This window comes from Scyliorhinus torazame, chromosome 17, assembly GCF_047496885.1.
Source record: "Scyliorhinus torazame isolate Kashiwa2021f chromosome 17, sScyTor2.1, whole genome shotgun sequence".
NCBI lineage: Eukaryota > Metazoa > Chordata > Chondrichthyes > Carcharhiniformes > Scyliorhinidae > Scyliorhinus > Scyliorhinus torazame.
The window spans coordinates 69,801,608-69,824,562 of NC_092723.1; the positions used below are offsets into that span (position 1 = coordinate 69,801,608).

General features: G+C 49.2%; 1 protein-coding gene across 5 annotated transcripts in view; it reads left to right on the top strand.

The window, feature by feature from the left end:
• The window catches only part of LOC140393935 (F-actin-monooxygenase mical1-like), a 284,293-nt gene that overhangs the window by 106,090 nt on the left and 155,248 nt on the right, over positions 1 to 22,955 (top strand). For all 5 annotated transcript variants that reach the window (XM_072480591.1, XM_072480590.1, XM_072480588.1 and 2 more), the window contains 6 exons: positions 268 to 384; positions 797 to 898; positions 5,005 to 5,160; positions 6,612 to 6,712; positions 7,477 to 7,734; positions 14,886 to 15,001. In XM_072480591.1, coding sequence (XP_072336692.1) covers positions 268 to 384; positions 797 to 898; positions 5,005 to 5,160; positions 6,612 to 6,712; positions 7,477 to 7,734; positions 14,886 to 15,001 — 850 coding nt within the window. The remainder of the gene's footprint in view (positions 1 to 267; positions 385 to 796; positions 899 to 5,004; positions 5,161 to 6,611; positions 6,713 to 7,476; positions 7,735 to 14,885; positions 15,002 to 22,955) is intronic.

Sequence of the window (22,955 nt, forward strand, 5' to 3'; positions counted from 1 at the left end):
TGTGTATTGCATTCATAGAGAGCCCTTCAAGACCGCTGAATGTGCAAAATCTTGTGTAGTTTTGAAACCTTAATATGAACCTAACAGAACTAAGCTCCTGAATTTATCACACTGCACATGTACTTTCTCTGTAACTTATTATTAGACTTCTTTTAGAACTTCAAGTACCGCATTCATTCTATGGAGATTTAAAGCTATCGACTCATCTTCTGAATTATTGAAAATCTTACAATGATTGATTCCACTTTCTGATCCTTATCGCTATAGGCATCAGGCAACTACAGCTAATTCTGCTGAAGGTGGCCCTCATCCTGGGTGTGGAAGTCCACGTAAATGTTGAATACAAGGGATTCATAGAACCTTCGACGGATCAGAAGGAGAAAGGTACGGACTTGGTATCACACACAGGGAGCTTACGCTACACTTCAGGAGATGCAAGGTTGTGTTGAGGCACTGGGGTGGGTATAATCCACCCAAGGTGACTACCCATTGGCCATGGAGCAAGTTCATAAGGGGTTGCGGGTGGGAATAACTTAACCCCTTAACTTAACCTTTGAAGAAAAGCCCATACCCCTCCCCCACATGAGGTAATAATCCATACATGATAGAATAACTGATACATTAGGGAAATCCCATTTGCGTGAAAATGGAATTATCCATACACAGGAGATAATCTGTGTGCATTGACTGCTGTATACCTCTTGTAGCCCCTGTCTGTGCTGGGTCTTGTATGAGGCACAGCCCCTGTGTGCTCTTTGTACATTGATAGGTATAATTCTCTGTCTCTGTCTTACAGGGATCGGATGGCGAGCTGATCTTCTCCCAGCTGGTCACCCAGTGTCCAAGTATGAGTTTGATGTGTTTGTCTCTGCTGGTGGAGGCCAGTACGTCCCTGAAGGTAAGATTGTGTCGGAACAGGAGTCAGGATGTAATTGGATCTGTTACTTTGTAATAAAACACATCACAATGATGCCCTAACATAACCTAGTACATCTTGTACATATTACCTGATAAATACACTTCAAATATAACAAGAACATTTTGTGTACCAGATCATGAGGAAAATATAAAGGAAGAATGACCAAGAAATGATTATGATACAGGAGGCAGTTTGTCCGTAATCGCAGAGTTAGCTGAGCAAACACACTTTGAATATAATAAAAGAACATTTTTATAACACCGTTCCCATTTTACAGCCAATGAAATTCTTTTGAAACGTAATCATCATTATAATGAAAGAAAATAGGGCACTAACTTCATGGGAGTCTGTAATTTATAGTAGAGAAGGAAAGCTGGGATTGAAAACTGCATTTGCATTTTTGGGGATTATCTGCCCAAGGACAGGTCCTCTGCTCATTTCTCCACGATCCTGGGCTTTCCGCTTAAATTGATTGGAAGAATCTCTATTTTCTATCGCAACAAGCAATACGACTAGGGAAAAGAATAAGTGACGTGGTTTGCCGTTGCCTTCCTCTTGTGTGTGCTGAAAGGAAAGGCGACTCCCCTTCCTGATCCTCCACTTTTAGCCATCACTGTCCTTCGATGTACGAGCTCTTCCGCCATCACCATTGAAAATGTGGTGGTTCCGCCGTTGGCCACGGCTTGTAACCCTGAGCTGGGAGCCCTACCTGTCCCTGGGGTGACTGGGGTTACAAAAAGACAGGGACGATCACCCCCTGAGGTCCCAGATGACCCTGCCACTCTTTGTGTTTAGGTAACAGTAATCAACTAAATCGCGGATCTTGCAACCGTTGTAAATGTAACACTGTTCAAAGCAAATGAGCTAATAAGGTACTTAGCTTTTTTTAATCCCCAAAGCCGAATAGCTGCTCTTTAGCAGACTAATATGATGTGCATTTAACAGGTTTAACAGACACCTTGTAGTGTATCATCTGACCATCTGCAATACCACAGGAAATCTTAGAAACGGGGGCGGGGAGCAAGCGGAACTGCAGTTGTCCTCTGTGAATCTACTGGAACAATGATGTGTGACGTTAACAAGGCAGCTGGATAGGAAATGACACACAAACCACCCCTCTCACCACAAACGAGAAAATAACACTCGGTCAACCTTGCAAAATAAGATACAAATGATCTATTGGTTGAGAATGTTGGTAGTTTGAGGATGTAGGTGATGCACAGTGATAAATGCATTCTGCTTGCTAATTTCTCATTGTGACGGAGAGGAGTTTTGAACAGAGAAGCACAGAGAATGCACAAAAAGGTGAATCATATTGAAGAATGGACTTGGGGGTGGTAATGTGCCCAGGTGCAACTGTAAACCATTGAGTGACTAGGTTCACTGCAGTTGTGACTGTTTTTCAATGGAAAGTGCCTGATAGCAATGGCGGTACTGTAGTTAGGTACTTTTCCATTGAGTGGGCAAGAAGGTGCAAGATTAATACTTAGCCCCTTCTTATGTTACTTGTTTCTGCCACTTCCCGCTCATTGGAGTTAAGGTTCCACAGGTGCTGATAACCCTTATAAACTGCCCAAGTGCCTATGCTTCCTGTATATAACACCGGAGAGTGAGTATGAGCAAATTATTTTACCTTCATGGGATCCCCACAGTGCAGAAGGAGGCCATTTGGCCCATTGTGTGTGCACTGACCATCTGAACGAGCTCCCTACCTGGACTCACTCCCCCGTCCTAGTCCAATAATCCCACCTAACCATTTGGACACGAAGGGGTAATTTAGCACAGTCAATCCCTCGAACCAGTACATATTTGGATTGTGGGAGGAAACTGGAGCACCCGGAGAAATCCCACGCAGAGAAGGTGCAAACTCTACACGGTCAGTCACCCAAGGTCAGATTAGAACCCGGGTCCCTGGCGCTGTGAGGCAGCATTGCTAATGACTGTGCCACCATGCTGCCCTTAAATGCTGCACACCATGGCTGGGATTCTCCGACCCCGCGTCGGAGAATCGCCGGGGAGTGCGAGAATCGCGCCACGCTGGCCCCACGCCAGCCCGCCGATTCCCGGGCACCCGCAGGATTGCCGCCACGCCGGTCGGGGGCCGTTGAAAGCAGCCCCCGCAGCGATTCCCCGGGCCTCGACAGGCCGAGTCCCGCCGGCATGGGTTACGTATGGTTCCACCCGGCAGGACCTCGGAGCTCTGGCTGCGGGGGCCGTCCTGGTGGGGGGAGGGGGGGGGGGGGGGCCCGACCCCGGGGGGGGGGGGGCACCACGGTGGCCTGGCCCATGATCGGGGCCTACTAATCGGCGGGCTGGCTAGTTCTGTGGGGGGCCTATGTTCCTGCGCGCCGGGCCCCTGTAGGGCTCCGCCATATTGCCCGGAGGTCGGCGCGGAGGCGGGAACCCATGTGCATGCGTGGACTCGCATCGGCTGTGGCGCGCATGCGCAGACTCGCGGCGGCCATGGCGCGCATGCGCGGAATCACGTGGGCCGTGGCGCGCATGAGCGGACTTGCGCCGGCCATGGCGCGACGGCTTTCAGGTGCTGGAACTGCGGATACCACTCTGGCGCCGTACTAACCCCCTAGGAAGAAGTGAATACATGCCACTTGAGCCCCGTTGACACCGGAGTGGCTCGCGCCGCTTTTCACGCTGGCGTCAAAACCTGACCGCAGGATGGCCGAATCCTGGCCCATATTATTGTCATCCAGTGGCCTAATGTACTGTCGGAACCCTGGGTAAGACATAGTGTGACCAAATAATTCTGCCTGGCTGAGGTCTACCAACTCCACATAGGCAGAAAATGTAAAAGCAAGAACTTGCATTGATGTAAAGCCTTTCATTAAAAAATTTTTTTTTAAGAGTACCCAATTCATTTTTCCAATTAAGGGGCAATTTAGTGTCACCTACCCTGCACATCTTTGGGTTGTGGGGCCGAAACCCACGCAAACACGGGGAGAATGTGCAAACTCCACCCAGACAGTGACCCAGAGCCAGGATCGAACATGGGACCTCAGCGCCGTGAGGCTGCAGTGCTAACCACTGTACCACCATGAATTAAACTGTGCCACCGTGCTGCCCCATGTAATGCCTTTCATGACCGTAGGATATCCCAAGGCACTTTGCAGTCAATGAAGTACTTTTGAAATGTAACCACTTGAGGCACAAGATGCAGTGGCCAAGTGTGGACAAGGTCCCACAAACAATGTGATAATAAACAGATGTTCTTTTTAAGTAGTGTTGATTGAGACTCATTTTGGCCAGGACACTGGGGAAAACTCCCTGTCCCTTCTTCGAATAGTTAAAAAATTTTTTTTAGAGTATCCAATTCATCTTCCCCCCCCCAATTAAGGGGCAATTTAGTGTGGCCAATCCACCTACCCTGCACATCTATGGTTTGTGGGGGTGAGACCCACGCAGACACAGGGAGAATGTGCAAACTCCACACAGACAGTGACTCCGAGCCGGATTCGAACATGGCACTGTGAGGCAGCAGTGCTAACCACTGCGCCAGCATACCTTCTTCGAATAGTTCCGTGGAATCTTCTATATCCACTTCAGAGGACAGAGATGAGGCCTTGGTTGATCCAAAAGATAGTGGCTGGAGTTCTCCAGCCGTACGCTGGTGGTGGGATTCTCTGGTCCCGCCAGCAGGGCATCCCCATCTGCGGCTTTCCCGACGGTGTGGGGTGGCTTGAATGGGAATTCCCACTGACAGCGGTGGGAGCAGACAATCTGCCCACCAATGAGAAACACGCGACTGGGAGGCCGGAGAATCCTACCCAGTGCCTCAAACGGTGCAGCACTGGAGGGTCAGCTTAGTTTTCTTCGTGCACACGTCTCTGGCATGAAACCTGAACCGACGGCCTTCTGACTGCGCAAAAGGAATTCTGCCGTGACTAACATGAGCCCACCCTAGTCTGAGTGGGTTTCATGCCTCAGTGAGTGGCACTATGACCACTGAAGGGTAATCAGCATTGCTATTTATAGTCTCCTCACATTTCCATACATGGGACTACATTAATGGGAGTCGGGTTGTCTTGAAACATCATCAACTCAGTGAGTTCCATGTGTGAAACCTGCAGGATTCAAGAAGAAGGAAATGAGAGGAAAACTGGCAATTGGGATCACGGCCAATTTCATTAACCACCGCAGCACCGCCGAAGCCAAAGTTGAAGAAATTAGTGGAGTCGCTTATCTCTACAACCAGAAATTCTTCCAACAGCTTCGCAAGGACACAGGTCAGGAGCGTGTGCCCCAATAGAGGATTCACTTACCACTGACAGCACTGGGAATTAAACATGTTTCTCTCTTACAGCTGCCGTGCTGACTGTGTTGAGGTTCCAGCTCTGGATATTCGGGAGTAATCCTAATTCACTGGAATCATACCAGGGCTAAAACGGTTTAAATTTAAAAGAGCAAGTTGCATAGACTAGGCCATCTATTCACTTGAATGTAAAAGGTTGAGGGATGAAATATTTGAGAGAGGAGAGGAGGCTTTGGTTGAAGAAGCATCAACCTCAACCTAGACATCCATCAAAGCCCACCCCTCCTCCACTTCAATACCCATCCCTCCCCCACAAAATGCCACTTCTCAACTCTCCAACACTCCTCTAGTTCAAGCACACCTCACCCAGCTCCAACACCCTCTGCCCCAACTCAAATCCCCCATCTCCAACACATCTCTTTCCCAATCAGAACAGCCCCTCCTCTACCAGAACAGCCCCTCCTCTACCAGAATAGCCTCATTTTCCCCCCAAATTTTTCCGATTAAGGGGCAATTTAGCATGGCCAATCCAGCTACCCTGCACATCTTTGGATTGTGGGGGTGAAACCCATGCAGACGCTGGGAGAATGTGCAAACTCCACATAGACAGTGACCCAGGGCCGGGATTGAAGCTGGGTAGCAGCAGTGTTAACCACTGCACCACAGTGCTGGCCGAACAGCCCTTCCTCAACCAGAACAGCCTCTCCTCAATCCCACAGCACCCTCGTCGAAGCCACAACAGCCCCTCCTGCCCCCAAAGCATCATTAGCTTCCCTCATCCTAACCACAGCTCTCCCTTTCCCCTTCATACCCTCCTTGCAAGCGTCCACATCCACTTCTCTACTCTCTACCCATCACTATCCAGTACCTTAACCCATTAATCTCTCTCTTTCCAAGGTACCTGTGCATTGGCAAATTCCTTCCATTCGTTGTACTCATGATATTTTGGAAGATCACAACACTTGTAGAGACCCGAAGGCAGGGGCAGAATAACAGGTGCACCTGTTTTTACCCATGGCCTTCAGGTACATGGGGAATGTGAGCTTGGGTCTTATGACAAAAACAAATGAAATTGTGCCCTCTGCCCATTCCAGTTTTGCTGTAATCTGCAGGAGTGATAGATTCACCAGCCGAGAAGGAGAGGGACGCGACTGTCACCTCGCTGTGCCTAATGTCGCTAATAAGAAAACCACTTCCCTCTGGGAAGTGCCTGTGTAACATGTGAGACTTTCCCATTGAGGGTGCATGGACCCTCAAAGCTGAGAGCATGGACATGCATCAATGTACTCAACCTAGAACGATGTAACAACAGTGACTTCTTAAAACATAACAGTATTTAGATCAAAATATATGACCATTTCAAAAGTGCCCTGTGCACTGAGATTCTATTAAATGACCCACATTAATTTTGTGTTTGACAATCAGGCATTGACTTGGAAAACATTGTTTACTACAAGGATGACACTCACTATTTTGTGATGACGGCAAGAAAACAGAGTCTGCTGAAGTATGGCGTCATTGATCAGGTGAAGCCCATTTATTTTCTTGTCTGTCTTCTTTATGGAGGGCTCCATAAACAATTAAACTGTAAAAAATGGGAATAGGTCACTGAGAGATACAAGGGGGTGAATGCCTTCTCGGGCAGTAGTCCAGAATGGGTGATAGGAAATCAGCCGCCCGTCTTTTACCTTGCTCTATTATTCTTGTCAAATTCAATTTGCCAAACTGCTGTTGCCCATTTTTGTGTTACTGACTGAGACTATTTGTCTTGTGATGATGCTACCTCTTCCTGATAAATAGACAATAGACCTCTGCACCTCTCTCAAATGGTTCTTCTTCACGGCTACGCCTTGACACGGAGTGGTGTCAAGCTATCTGACAGGAAGGACCCTTCCACATCATACCATTTGGGATGGCATGGTGGCACAGTGGTTAGCAATGCTGCCTCACAGTGCCAGGGATCCAGGTTCAATTCCAGCCTTAGATAATTGTCTGTGTGGAGTCTGCACATTCTCCCCGTGTCTGCGTGGGTTTTCTCCTGGTTTTCCAGTTTCCTCCCACAGCCCAAAGATGTGTAGGTTAGATGGATTGGCCATAGTAAATTGCCCCTTAGGAATGTATTGTTTAGGTTATGGGAATAGGGTGGGGTGGGTAGGGGAGTGGACCTGGCTAAGATGCTCTTTTGGAGGGTCGGTGCAGACTCGATGGGCCGAATGGCCTCTTTCTGCACTGTAAGGATTTTATGATTCTGGTTCTAAAGCAAAATCCATAATCTGTCTCACTTTGACAGGACAGGCAAGATGCAAATTCCTTATTGTCTGCACAGAATGTCAATTCTGAATCTCTCCTACGCTATGCTCACGAGGCTGCCAGTTTCTCCACAAAGTACCAACTTCCAGATCTGGAATTTGCCAAGAATCACCGTGGAGAGCCGGACGTGGCCATGTTTGATTTCACCTGCATGTACAGGTCGGAGAACGCCGCTCTGGTGAAGGAGCGACGTGGGCACCGGTTGCTGGTTGCCCTGGTGGGAGACTGCCTGGTGGAGGTGAGTGTTTGCTGGTTATAAAAGGGTGCCTTCGTTTGGTAGGATTTTATATTGGGATAGATTGGAATTGATACATCCATTGGGATCAGTCTATCCATTGAGACTGGTCCATCTGGGACTGATCCGTCCATTTGGACTGGTTGGAAATACTATATCTGGGCTGACTACATAGAATTATATTTTCACATGTTTGATGGTATGCCAGTTCCCCTCTGGTACCCCTGCCCAAGTGGTTATTCTCCATGTATCAACTTTTGGTAAATGTTGAAAGCTATTCCACCACATCTACCTCACAGGCCAGCACAATTTTGTTATCAGCTGAGATCCACATAGGGACACCTCCAGTCAGTATCATTGGATTTTGATCAGGAGTGGTAACTGCAGGCGATTTACTTACAAGAGTTGCACATGGAGCTTTCCTGACCAGTTGGTCACTGGATAGCCTGGCAAAAAGAGTTCGGGGAATCAGGCACACAAGTCACTGTAAACAGGACAGAGATTTTCTCAAGAGATTCCACTCACCCTTACTTGAAGTATACTCGCTAACCCATCAGGCAGTCTTACTTTAGCAAGAGAATAAAACCAATCCACCAGCTGCTATGGTGTGATTTTAACCCATATCCTCAAAGCATTAGCCTGGGCCTCTGGATTATGTGTTCAATGATATTACCACTATGCCCTCTTCTTCGCCAATTCCACTCCTTCAGCTGTTTTACAGAAAGTACCTCCCTGCACCTCATGCTTATCTTCTCAAGGGGCAAGGTTTAACGTACATGGGGCAAGGTTTAGAGGAGGTGTGCGAGGCACGTTTTTTACGCAGAGGGTGATGAGTGCCTGGAACGCGTTGCCAGGGGAGGTTGTGGAAGCAGATACATTAACAGCAATCAAAAGACATGGATAGGATGGGTATAGAGGGATACGGCACAAGGAAGTGCCGAGGAGTTTGGCCAATGTTGGTATCATGACCAGTACAGGCTTGGAGGGCCGAAGGTCCTGTTCCTGTGCTATATTGTTCTTTGTCCTCATTTCCCTCAGACCCTGGTCTCTGGAAGGATGCTGGGTTCCACCCTGGGACAGGGAGCTCCAGGGCACAAAGCACGCCTGTGTTCCAACATGCTGGAACAAGAGGCCTTGACCCGATGGTGGATTTAACCAGTTAAATCAGTTCCCAGTGAGACCCGGTATTAATACAAACAGTGGATAATGATAGAGGGAAGTGGCCCTCAGGATCCATCCACCCTCTCCTGCACAATGCATGCGGTACCTTGTACTTCACCATATCTGTACCTCACACCTTGCACCCGACCCAAAACCATGTGATCTTCTGGAAGAGTCAAAACCTCAAAAGCGAAAAATGAAACAATTTTGGGGATTCTCCTCTGATTCCCCCATGGCAATTGAAACTAGTCGAGGAGATTGTGGCTTAAAGAAATTGAGCAAATCATTGCCCAGTGAATGAGCCAGAGGCCTATCCCAGAGGTTCACTGTTCTCTGGGGAAAAAAGTCACCTCCTGATGTCTAACCTGGACCAGCTTTGAAACAACTGAATCTCATCCCCCCTGCTCATCCCTAATCTATTTTATTGGAAGTCAACTGGAATATTATCTATTTCCTCAATTATTTTATAATTCTCGATCAAATCAGCCTTTAATCTATACTCCTCTAAAGTGATGTCCCAATTCTTTCCATCTATTTGATAGCTAAGATTCTACAGACCAGGAATCAGCCTAGTGTCCATCCTCTGTGCCCTTTACAAAACCTCAAGGGTGACGCCCCATGGTGAGAGAGCATAACTGGACAATGTGCTCTGATGCCTGAAGAAGGTCATGTATATAATAGTACGTTTTGATTTTTTTGTAAAGGCCCCGAAGAATCCAGCACGAGTTTTAAGGATACAAAATAATAAAGTTTATTTACTATAACAATATATACATAGTAGTAGCAGTAACTTCCCTTGCTACCTTCTCCTTCCTCCTGGTTCCTGGACTGGCCAGCTTATTTATAGTAGGAGTTTCTCCGCCCCCCTCATTGGGGAAGTTCATACTCCCATAGGATTGTGGGATAATCATTAGTCCCCAGCCAATCGTCAGTAGGCAGGTTATAACATCCCTCCCCCCCAAAGTCCAAGGAATCCACCGTAGGCCCTGGCGAAGGAAGGCGTCGAACTCGTTTGGCCGCAGGCCGGACGCCATTTGCACGCGGCGCTGGATCAGGCGGCGTACAACGAGACGGAGACCGGCGCTTCCGTGATGAACGGCGCGGTTGTACATCCACGGCCTGTGGACCCGAGGATTCCCCCTCTGATTCATCCTGTGTCTCCATCTCGGAGTCAGAGTCTGCTGCCTCCGTCATGTCAGCGTCTCTGTCCCCATTCGGTCCCGTCATGACCTGCGCAGGCTTTGAGTGAGGCACCAGTGGAAGATTTGGAGGACTACCTTCCCTTGTTTCTGGTCTTTGCCGCTGTTGAACTGAGCTCCGGGGGCGGGGAATCTTTTGCGGGGATGATCTTCTGGACCGGACGTGGTCTACATGTTTTCGCTGGAGACGACCCTGGGCTTGCACTTGGTACGATATAGGGCCCATTTGGCGAAAGATTACCCCAGGAACCCATTGGGCACCACCAGCAAAATTCCGCACGAATACTGGGTCACCGGGTGCAAACTGCCGAATCGGACGATGCTGAGACAATCCCGGTCCCTGCCGTTCTTGTGTGCGGCGTACTTTTGCGCCAATGTCCGGGAAGACCATACTAAGGCGGGTGCGAAGTCTCCGGCCCATTAGGAGTTCTGCGGGAGCTACCCCAGTCACTGTATGGGGGGGTGGTCCTGTACGTAAACAAAAACCGAGCCAGTCTCGTGTCCATTGATCCGGAAGACTGCTTCTTTAGGCCTCTTTTGAATGTTTGCACTGCACGCTCTGCCAACCCATTTGAAGCCGGGTGGTAAGGGGCAGTGCGGATATGGCGGATGCCGTTCATCTTTGTAAACCTAGCAAACTCCTCACTCGTGAATGGAGTGCCATTATCCGTGACCAGCACCTCGGGGAGGCCATGCGTGCTAAATGATAAACGCATTTTTTCAATTGTTGCGCAGGACGTTGTCCCCTGCATCTTATGCACCTCCAGCCATTTGGACTGGGCGTCAATTAGTAGGAGGAACATGGATCCCTGAAAAGGGCCTGCGAAATCTGCATGTAAGCGTGCCCAAGGCCGCCCTGGCCATTCCCAGTGATGTAGGGGCGCGGCCGGCGGAAGCTTCTGATGCTCCTGGCAAAATGGAGCAGTTTTGGGCCACCTTCTCAATGTCGGTGTCGAGGCCTGGCCACCAGACATAACTCCGGGCCAACATTTTCATCTTGGTCACGCCCGGATGCCCATTGTGCAAGTCTGATAATATCAGCTCCTGGCCTTTTTCCGGGACAACCACACGCGTCCCCCACAAGAGGATGCCGTCTTCCACGCTGAACTCTGACAGCTTGGAGGAAAATGCCCGTAACTCGCCTGGGAGCTGTCTATGCTGCCCACCATACAGGACTATGTGCCGAACCTTTGACAGGACTGGCTCCGTCTGGGTCCACTCACGGATCTGTGATGCCGTGACAGGCAAGGTGTCCATAAAATTTAGGGTTGCGACCACCTCACCGGTCGTGGGGGTCGACATGGGGCCGGTCGATAAAGGCAATCGGCTCAGTGCGTCGGCATTTGCTATCTGCGTACCTGGTTTGTGCTCCAGAGAATACTCATATGCAGCAAGCAACAAAGCCCAGCGCTGGATCCGTGCAGAAGCAATGGGCGGTATCGGCTTATCCTCTCTGAAGAGTCCCAGCAGGGGCTTATGATCAGTCACGATAGTGAAATGGCGGCCGTACACATACTGGTGGAAGCGTTTCACCGCAAAAACCACTGCCAGGCCCTCCTTCTCGATCTGCGCGTACTTCTTCTCCGCTGCAGTCAATGTGCGGGAGGCGAAAGGTATCGGTCGCTCGGCCCCGTTCTCCATCTTGTGGGACAGGACAGCCCCAATACCATACGGGGATGCATCACATGTGACGAGCAAAGGCTTTCCCGGATCATAGTGGGTTAGTAACCCAGACGACGACAATTGTTGCTTTACCCGCCGGAAAGCGGTTTCTTGCGGCTGACCCCAAACCCAGGTGTGATTTTTCTTTAGCAGCAGGTGTAAGGGGGCCAGCGTAGTTGCCAGATTGGGGAGGAACTTCCCGTAATAGTTTACGAGACCGAGAAAAGAACGAAGATGCGAAGTGTCAGTCGGGGTGGGGGCATGTTGAATTGCACGCACCTTCTCTGCGACGGGGTGCAGACCCTCGCGGTCCACCCGATAACCTAGGTAGACTACTTCTTTTGCCTGAAATACGCACTGTGTGACGTAAACGGACTCCAGCCTCCGAAAGGCGTTTAAGGACAGCCTCCAGATTTTCCAAATGCTCTTGCTCCGACGTCCCTGTAATCAACACGTCATCTAGGTAGGCAGCCACACGTGGTAAACCTCTCAAAATGCCCTCCATAACACGTTGAAAAATTGCGCAGGCAGAGGATACTCCAAAGGGCAACCGTGTATATTCATACAGGCTCCGGTGTGTGTTAATTGTTACATATGGTCGGGAGGCAGGATCCAGCTCCAACTGCAGGTAGGCGTGACTCATATCTAATTTTGTGAATGAGAGTCCGCCTGCAAGTTTCGCGTAGAGATCCTCTATGCGAGGCATTGGGTATCGGTCGAGTCGGGAAACTGTATTCACTGTAAGTTTATAGTCGCCACACAAGCGAACTGTGGCATCTGGCTTCATTACTGGCACAATTGGTGCTGCCCAGTCAGCAAAACGGACAGGCCTGATAATACCCAAACTCTCCAAACGAGTGAGCTCCCCTTCTACCTTCTTGAGCAAAGCGTAAGGCACTGGGCGCGCCCGGAAATAGCGCGGTGTGGCTCCTGGTTCAACTTGGATACGGGCTACGGCCCCTTTTATTTTCCCCAGACCAGGCTGGAATACCTCTGGGTATCGTCCTAGCACCTCAGTCAACCCTCCAGAAACTGTTTGGAGGATGTGCTGCCATTGCAACCGCAAATGGCGCAACCAGTCCCGACCCAACAGGCTGGGCCCATGGCCACGCACTACGATAAGTGGGAAACGCCCCTCCTGGCGTCCATAGACAACAGGGGTCATTGTAGTTCCTGCAATGTCCAGTGGTTCCCCCGTGTAGGTGGCCAACCTGGCCTGTGAGTCAGTTAGTGTAAGGGTCTGTATACCCTGCTTGATGTAGTCGAATGTCCTCTGGGCGATCACGGAGACCGCTGCGCCAGTATCCAACTCCATCTCCAGCGGGTGGCCATTGACCCGTACTGTCACCTTAATGGGGGCCACACGGGGAGCTGCCACACAATGCAGCTGCAGGCAGTCATCCTCCGTCTCCATGTCCTCAGGAGTGGTCGCCGCAGGTTCATCCACATGGAAGGTATGGCCTCTGGGCTGGTCCCAGTTACGGCCCCTGGGCTGGTCCCAGTTTCGGTCGGAACGACGGCGCCTCTGGCGTCCCCAGGACCGCCGTCCGCGACGGGGTCGGCGCCTACAAGTCTGACACGGACATGGCTCCTCATCCATTGGCTCTGGAGAAGGCTCCCTTCGGGGAGGAATGTCCGATGGCCACTGGCGTCGGTCTGGTCGTTGCCTCGCCCAAGGTACCGCAGGAGTGCGGGGGGACGTTTTTGGGCGGAAAGGGTTTCGCCCCAAGGCATGCACTTCCATTCCCTGTAGCTCCTGTACTCCTCGCTCTGCGCTCTCTCGGGACAAGACAATTTGTATTGCCTGTTGAAAAGTCAATGTTGGCTCCGCTAACAACTTTCTCTGGGTGGCCGCATTGTTAATACCGCAAACCAAACGGTCGCGTAACATTTCTGACAAGGTCTCACCATAGTCACAGTATTCCGCAATCCCGCGTAGCCTGGATAAAAAAATCGGCAAGGGATTCTCCAGGGGTCCTCTCAGCGGTATTAAAGCGGTAACGCTGGACTATCGTGGACGGGGTTGGGTTAAAGTGTTGCCCCACTATATTCACAAGTTCGTCAAACGTTTTGGTGTCCGGCGCAGCTGGGTACGTAAGGCTCCTAATCACCCCAAACGTATGCGGCCCGCAGGCGGTGAGCAATATGACCACCTGGCGCTCGTTTTCAGTGATATTGTTTGCCCGGAAATAGTAACGCATCCGTTGCGTGTACTGGTTCCAGCTTTCCAGCGCAGCATCAAAAACATCCAAACGTCCGTACAGAGGCATGGTATAATGGAAAACAACTTCCAACCTGTATCCAACAAAAATCCAGGGAGGTGGCTTCAGCAGTGTAGACAGCTATTCACTTTTACCTTCGTCACCAGTTTTGTAAAGGCCCCGAAGAATCCAGCACGAGTTTTAAGGATACAAAATAATAAAGTTTATTTACTATAACAATATATACATAGTAGTAGCAGTAACTTCCCTTGCTACCTTCTCCTTCCTCCTGGTTCCTGGACTGGCCAGCTTATTTATAGTAGGAGTTTCTCCGCCCCCCTCATTGGGGAAGTTCATACTCCCATAGGATTGTGGGATAATCATTAGTCCCCAGCCAATCGTCAGTAGGCAGGTTATAACAGATTTAATAGTCAATTGTCTTATAAATGCACACCGACACCCACATCCTTACTCCACTTGGAAACTTGAAAAATAACTTTCTTCTGGCCCAGAATCTGGTCCCTGGCAGATTTTGTCAGCACAGCCCCTATTGAGACTTCCACCCCATCCCCAAACTCCGACCTCCGGTTGACATTATAGATTGGAGTCTGTGGGGAAGCTAAAACACCTCCCCTCTTCCTTCCTGCTGGTGTCCTGCTCAAAAGAGCTGGTTAATATGTGGCATGATGGTGTCATGGTGAGGAAGTGGGATTTGTGACAGTAAGTGACTCCTGTTATTTTAACCCCCCCTATTCAGTTTCCACCAAGTAAGGGCAGTTAAAATCGGGGCCAAAATTGCAATTAACTGAGCAAGCTGATAATAGCAGCTTCTAAGCTGAATTTCAAGTCTTCCTGTCATGTGCCATTTCCCTTGATATTTGCAATATGTAAGTGAATACGTTACCACTTGTTCTCTGAATTTTATTTTCAGCCCTTCTGGCCCCTAGGGACTGGAATCGCACGAGGATTCCTTGCGGCATTTGATGCTGCGTGGTTAGTGCGGAAATGGAGTATGGGGATCACCCCCCTGGAGCTATTGGCTGAGAGGTAAGATAGACACGGGTTTGAATGCATTGCCATTGACATTTTTTTGGGGCTGTTTAATTTCTAAGCAAGGTTCAGACGGTTGCCCTGCTTAAAGCATGAAATTTGTCTCGCGTGCTCACTCATGGTAAGTTGAATAAGTACAGCCTGGGCGGCCAGTTGGACCAGATTTAGCTCAGCTGACCTCAGTTTCATTTGGTTGGTGGGAGAAGGGAATATTGGGCAGACTCTCGTTCCTGATCACTGTCTACTGGGAATGTGTGGTGATGAATATTGGATGAGTCGGGGTTGGGATGTATTGGGTTGTCCTAAAACAGTGTCACAGTCAACCAACAGGTATGGTCCAAGCACAAGAATGAAGACATTCCAGTGCCAGGAAAGGTCCCGCTCCATCCACAGTCCATGTATAATTCTTCAACTATGGGCTGCTCAACAACTATCTGTTGATGTTCTGCCTTAAGGGACATTTAGGTTAATTCCCCTACCTCCCTTAACATTGTGGTTAGCACTGCTGCCTCACATTGCCAGGGCCCCGAGTTCGATTCCGATCTTGGGTGACTGTGTGGAGTTTGTACCGTCTCCCTGTGTATGCATGGGTTTTCTCCGGGTGCTCCAGTTTCCTCCCACAGTCCAAAGATGTTCAGGTTAGGTGGATTGGCCATGTTAAATTGCCCCTTAGTGTTTAAAGATGTGTAAGTTAACTGGGGTGACAGGGACAGGATGGGGGAAACGGGCCACGTAGAGTGCTCTTTTGCAGGGTCAGTGCAGACACAATGGGTTGAATTGTCTCCTTCTGCACTGTAGGGATCTATGAAATCTTGAGTGAAGCGTTGAGGGAAGAACCATCCATTGAACCATGCTCTGCCGAAGGGAAAGGAACTGGGGGGGACAAAAAGGTCATGGAGAATATTTAGCATCACAAGAAGTGAGCGAATATGAAAATCTGATTGAAAGAAATGGTGGCTTCCAAGAACAAGACATATAACAACAAAAACCATGGCGATTAAATGTTGCTGAGCTCAAATCCATTACACCTGGAGATTTTGAGAAGTATCTCAGAGTTTGAGTGGATCCTTGGGCAAGAATCATGCAAGACAAGGGGCAGCACGGTGGCACAGTGGTTAACATTGCTGCCTCACAGCACCAGGGATGGGTGGGATTCCGACCTCGGGTGACTGTGTGGAGTTTGCAATACTCCCCCTGTCTGCGTGGATTTCCTCTGGATGCTCCAGTTTCCTCCCACAGTCCAAAGGTGGCTTGGACATGCTAAATTGGTCCTAGGTGGGGTTATGGGGATAATGTGGGTTTTGGCCTAGATAGGATGCGCTTTTTTTTAAGAGGGTTGGTGCAGACTCGATAGGCTGAATGGCCTCCTTCTCCACTGTCGGGATTCTATGACAAATCGGAGTTGAACCTGCAGATTTGGATAGACAACCTCATGTTAACATCCACTAAAGACAACCCAACGATATGAGATTTTAAAAACAAACAAGTTTTCTAGTATGCTAATGTTTGATTTTAACAGAGATGCCACGGAACATTTTAATCAAGTTTGATATTATTTAAAAGAATATTATACACTTTCTTGTCGATGTTGAAAGTCCAGCTGACCCAGACTTGGAGACATCTGTCACCAAAGTTTCTGAGCTCTTATCAATAAACAAAAAAACTGTTATGTAGCATTGGTGCGAAAAACATTTTTATTGGGTTTAATTTGTTTTACAAACAGCACAACAACCTAATTTTCAATGCAAAACAGCTACAGTATAGAACAAGAATTATTGCAAATTTAAGAACAAAATAAATGTTTCCTAATAATACAAAGAAAAAGTAAATAATTTATCCTCTATTCCCAGCAACCCTAACAGCTGACGGTGACTAGTTCTTTGATAAAGGAAACAATGGCTGCCATCTCAGGAAGAATCTCTCATCAGAATCCCTGATAGTTCAATTAATTTTCTCCAGATGTTAAAAGGACATTAAGTCCTCCAACCAGTAAGGGTCACTAGGTGGGGCAGGAAACCTCCAGCCAAGCAGTAACCGCCTCCAGGCTATCAATGAGGTAAAGGCAATAATGCCCACCTCAACCCCAGAGTGAATCACCAGAGAGTCTGAAACTCCAAATATGGACACCAGCGGGCATGGCTGTGATTCTAATCAGAGAATATTAGACATAGTCTTAAAAAAGGAAACCCAATGCCCCCGGAAGGTAGGGAGGTGGAGGTAGTGGTCGCAATGGATGCAGAAAAGGCTTTTGATTGGGTAGAATGGTACTATCTGTGGGAGATACTGGGACGGTTCGGATTTGGGCGGGGCTTTATTGACTGGGTCAGGCTGCTGTATCAGGCTCCTGTGGCAAGCGTATGGACGAATAGGACAACATCGGACTATTTAGACTGCACCGGGGGACGAGACAGGGATGCCCCCTCTCCCCTCTGTTGTTCGCGCTAGCTATAGAGCCGTTGGCAATTGCTCTGAGAGCCTCAAGGGGCTGGAAGGGGCTGATCGCGGGGGAAGGTGGGGGGGGGGGGGGGGGGGGGGGGGGGTTGTGGGTGGAGCACAGAGTCTCCCTCTATGCAGCCGACCTGCTTCTGAATGTATCAGACCCATTAGAGAATATGAGGATTCTAGGGGAATTTGGCCGGTATTCAGGGTATAAGCTAAATATGGGGAAAAGTGAGATGTTTGCGGTCCAGGCGAGGGGACAGGAAAGGCGATTGGGGGAACTGCCGTTTAGATTAGTAGGGGGAAGCTTTTGGTACCTGGGCATTCAAGTGGCGCGGGAATGGGACCGGCTGCATAAGTTAAATCTGGCCCGACTAGTAGATCAAATGAAGGGCGATTTTCGGAGATGGGACGCGCTTCCGTTGTCACTGGCTGGGAGGGTGCAGACGGTGAAGATGACGGTCCTCCCACGATTCCTGTTCGTGTTTCAATGTCTCCCCATCTTTATTCCGCGGTCCTTTTTTAAACGGGTCGACAAAGTGGTCACTGACTTCGTTTGGGCAGACAAGACCCCGCGAGTAAGGAAGGTAATGTTTGAGCGGAGTCGGGGAGAAGGCGGGCTGGCGCTGCCAAATTTTAGTAACTATTACTGGGCGGCGAATATAGCCATGATCAGGAAATGGGTGGTGGGGGAGGGGTCAGCATGGGAGCGTATGGAGGCGGCTTCATGCAAGGGCACCAGTCTGGGGGCGTTGGTAACTGCGCCTTTGCCATTCCCGTTGACACGGTACTCCACCAGCCCCGTGGTGGTGGCGGCCCTGAGAGTCTGGGGGCAATGGAGGACACATGTGGGAGCAGAGTGAGCATCGGTCTGGTCCCCAATCTGTAATAATCACCGGTTTGCCCCGGGAAGTATGGTTGGGGGGTTCCGGATATGGCAGAGAGCAGGGATTGAGAGGATGGGGGATATGTTCATAGAGGGGAGCTTTCCGAGTATGAGGGCGCTGGAGGAGAAGTTTGGGTTGGCGAGGAGAAACAAATTCAGGTATCTGCAGGTGCGGGACTTCCTTCGTAAACAGGTGTCAACCTTCCCGCTCCTACCGCTAAGGGGGATTCAGGACAGGGTAGTTTCCAGAGGGTGGGTAGGAGAAGGGAGCGTCTCTGACATTTACAAGGAACTTATGGGGTCAGAGGAGACGCAGACTGAGGAGCTGAAGCGCAAGTGGGAGGAGGAGCTGGGAGGAGAGATAGAGGATGGTTTATGGGTGGACGCGTTGAGTAGAGTCAACGTGTCCGCAACATGTGCCAGGCTCAGCCTGATACAATTCAAGGTCATTCATCGGGCTCACATGACAGTGGCCCAGATGAGCAGATTCTTTGGGGTGGAAGACAGGTGCGCAAAATGTGCGGGAGGACCAGCGAACCATGTCCACATGTTCTCGACATGTCCGAAGCTTAGGGGATTTTGGCAGGGCTTTGAAGACGTCATGTCCACGGTGTTAAAGGCAAGGGTGGCGCTGAGTCCAGAGGCGTCGATTTTTGGGGTGTCGGAAGACCCGGGAATCCAGGAGGAGAAAGAGGCAGACGTTCTGGCCTTTGCTTTCCTGGTAGCCCAGAAACGGATACTATTAGCTTGGAGGGACTCAAAGCCCCCGAAGTCGGAGACCTGGCTATCGGATGTGGCTAGCTTTCTCTGTTTGGAGAAAATCAAGTTTGCCTTGAGAGGGTCACCGTTAGGGTTCACCCGGAGATGGCAACCGTTCGTCGACTTCTTCGTGGAAAATTAATCGTCCGCAGAAGTGGGGGGGGGGGGGGGGGGGGTTAGTTTAGCTTAGAGTAGGGGGTTAATAAAGGTGGGACCTGTAAAGAAGGGAGATGGATTTTGCACTATGTTTATAGTTTCATATACAATGTTTATTTTGTTGTTGTTAGAATACCTAAAATACCTCAGTAAAATGTTTATTAAAAAAAAAGGAAACCCAGAAGTTTGCGACTTTGGGACAGGATCAAAGCAAATGTCCGTGATCTGCGTGGGCAAGCGAACAGCGGTCACATCTGTTCTCAACATTTGGGAAAAATACACTCATCTTTGCCGTGGTCAAGTGTCCTAAGTGAGGACGGCATGATGCGCAGTGGTTAGCACGGCTGCCTCAGGGCACCGAGGACCCGGGTTTGATCCCGGGCCACTGTCCGTGTGGAGTTTGCACATTCTACCCTGTCTGCGTGGGTCTCAAACACAAAGATGTGCAGGGTAGGTAGATTGGCAACGCTAAATTGCCCCTTAATTGGAAGTTTTAAAACAAAAGTGTGCTACGTAGCACTTTGAACAGAATTCGACTCAACCGAGCACATGAGTACAAGGAGTTGACTCTATATAGGGGCCTCTCTCCAAACCTTGCTTGTGAGTGTAGGGTCCAGTTCACTTTCCCGGTGCCAAAGAAGAACCAGGCAACATGCCTCAATGACTAAAGTCCAGTGGCCCTGACATCAGTTGTAATGAAGTGCTTCGAGAGGTTGGTCATGAAGCGCATCAACTTCATACTCCCAGAACGCCTAGATCCACTGCAATTCGCATACCGCCGCAACCGGACCACAGCAGATGCCATCTCCCTGGCCCTACACTCATCCCTAGAGCATCTCGACAACAAGGACTCCTACATCAGACTCCTATTTATTGACTCTGCCTTCAACACCATAATCCCAGCCAAGCTCATATCTTCGAACAAAGAAAGGTGCAGCACAGGAACAGGCTCTTCGACCCGCCAAGCCTGTGCCGACCATACTGCCCGTCTAAACTAAAATCTTCTACACTTCCGGGGTCTGTATCCCTCTATTCCCATCCTATTCATGTATTTGTCAAGATGCCCCTTAAATGTCACTATTGTCCCTGCTTCCACCACCTCCTCCGGCAGCGAGTTCCAGGCACCCACTACCCTCTGTGTAAAAAAAACTTGTCTCGTACATCTCCTCTAAACCTTGCCCCTCGCACCTTAAACCTATGCCCCCTAGTAATTGACCACTCCACCCTGGGGAAAAAGTCCTTCACTCTGCAACTGGATCCTGGACTTTCTGACCACAATCAGTAAGAATAAACAACAACACCTCCTCCGCGATAGTCCTCAATACCGGGGCCCCACAAGGCTGCGTACTTAGCTTCCTACTATACTCCCGATGCACACACGACTGCGTGGAAACATTTGGTCCCAACTCCATCTACAAGTTTGATGACACGACTGTAGTGAGTTGGATCTCGAACAACGACGAGTCAGAATACAGGAGGAAGATAGAGAACCTAGTGGAGCAACGACAACAATCGATCCCTCAATGCCAGCAAAACTAAAGAGCTGGTCATTAACTTCAGGAAGCAAAGTACTGTACACACCCCAGTCAGCATCAACGGGGCAGAGGTGAAGATGGTTGACAGCTTCAAATTCCTAAGGGTGCACATCACCAAAAATCTGTCCTGGCCCACCCACGTCGATGCAACCACCAAGAAAGCACAACAGTACCTATACGTCCTCAGGAAACTAAGGAAATTCGGCATGTCCACACTGACTCTTACCAACTTTTACAGATGCATCATAGAAAGTATCCTATCTGGCTGCATCACAGCCTGGTATGGTAACTGCTCGGCCCAAGACCGCGAGATACTTCAGAGTTGTGAACACAGCCCAGTCCATCACACAAACCTGCCTCCCATCCATTGAGTCCATCTACACCTCCCGCTGCCTGGGGAAAGCGGGCAGCATAATCAAAGACCCTCCCACCCGGCTTATTCACTCTTCCAACATCTTCCATCGGGCAGGAGATACAAAAGTCTGAGAACACGCACAGATTCAAAAACAACGTCTTCCCCACTGTTACCAGACTCCTAAATGACCCTCTTATGGACTGACCTGATTAATACTACACTCCTGTAGCTTCACCCGATAAATGATCTATTTGAGCAGCTCACAGAAAAATACTTTTCACTGTACCTCCGTACACTTGACAATAAACAAATCCAAATCCAATGTGGCCATTTAGAAGTAGACCCCCTGCCCTGCCGAGCTGAAGGAATGATCCTCTCCAGTAAGGTGGAAAGTGGAGTCAGAGGAAAGGAAGGGAAAGCCAAACGGGCTAAATCGCAAACTTGAAAGCAACGAAAAAGACGAGAGTTGGGTAGCTGAAATTTGTCTGCCACATCTCTAAAGCTGGTGACCCTCCCCTCTATGAACAGGTTATCAAAGTGCTCAAGTCCCTTAAATTTCCACAAGTTAATGGTTGAGTTCAGCCCTGAAGGTAAGAAAAGGTGGTGATTACCGACCTGTAGGGGCCAGTGAGGCCAAGGACAGGAGCTCAATGGTGTCAGAACTGTTTCCAGATTCTAAGGGAGGAGAGCACCATTGGGTTTGAGGAAAGGACATGTCTGTAGTACCTGTGACTAGGAGAGTGGATTTAGTGAAAGAGTGAGCTTCCATTTGGCCCCAGGTTGATTTGAGATCGATGATCCACAGTAACACTGTTGGGTATTGGCAGCCCAGTAATAACAATAAGTTTGGGAGGACCAAGCCCCCTGTCTGTCTTTCATTCTGGAGGAGAACGCTGTGGATTTTGGGATTCTTGCTCGCCCAGATAAAGGTGGAATCAATTTATTAACCTTGCTAAAAATAGATTTGGGCTGGAAAATGCAGAGGCATTGAAAGAAAAAGAAAAATCTGAGGAGTATGTTAATTTTTATTGTTTGAATCCTCCTAGCCAAAGACAAAGAAAGGTTGTTCCATCTCTGTAGGTTAGTTCTAGCATTTTTGATCAGGCTGGAATAGTTCAATTTGTGAAGTGAGGTCTAAATGGGCTCATCTTCCAAGGGTGACTGGAAAACATTCACTCTTACCTAGATTTAATTTATAGCCAGAGAAGGAGCCAACAGTATTAAGTGTCTTCATTATGCCACTGATGGAGGGAAATGAGTCTGGAATATATAAAAGTAAGTCATCTGCATAAAGAGATAGCCGATGTTCCACCCTGTCCCGATCAATACCCCTCCAATGATTGGAAACTCTCAGAATTATAGAGAGAGGCTCTATTGCCAGGGCAAATGAAAATGGAGAGATGGGCAGCCTAGCCTAGTACCCCTATTCAAAGGGAAATAGTCAGAATATAAAGTATTTGTGTGACCGCTGGCAATGGAGTCATTGTAGAGCAAACGGATCCATGAAACACCTCTTTGGTCAAACCCGAATCTTCCAAGAATCCCAAACAAATAGTCCCATTCTACCCTCATAGAATCGTAGAATCATAAAATTTACAGTGCAGAAGGAGGCATTCAGCCCATCGCGTCTGCACTGGCCCTTGGAAGGAGCACCCCACCCAAGCCCATAATTCCAACCTATCCCCGTAACCCAGTAACCCCACCAAACCTTTTTTGGACACTAAGGGCAATGGCAATTTAGCATAGCGAATCAACCTAACCTGCACATCTTGGGACTGTGGGAGGAAACCGGAGCACCCGGAGGAAACCCACGCAGACACG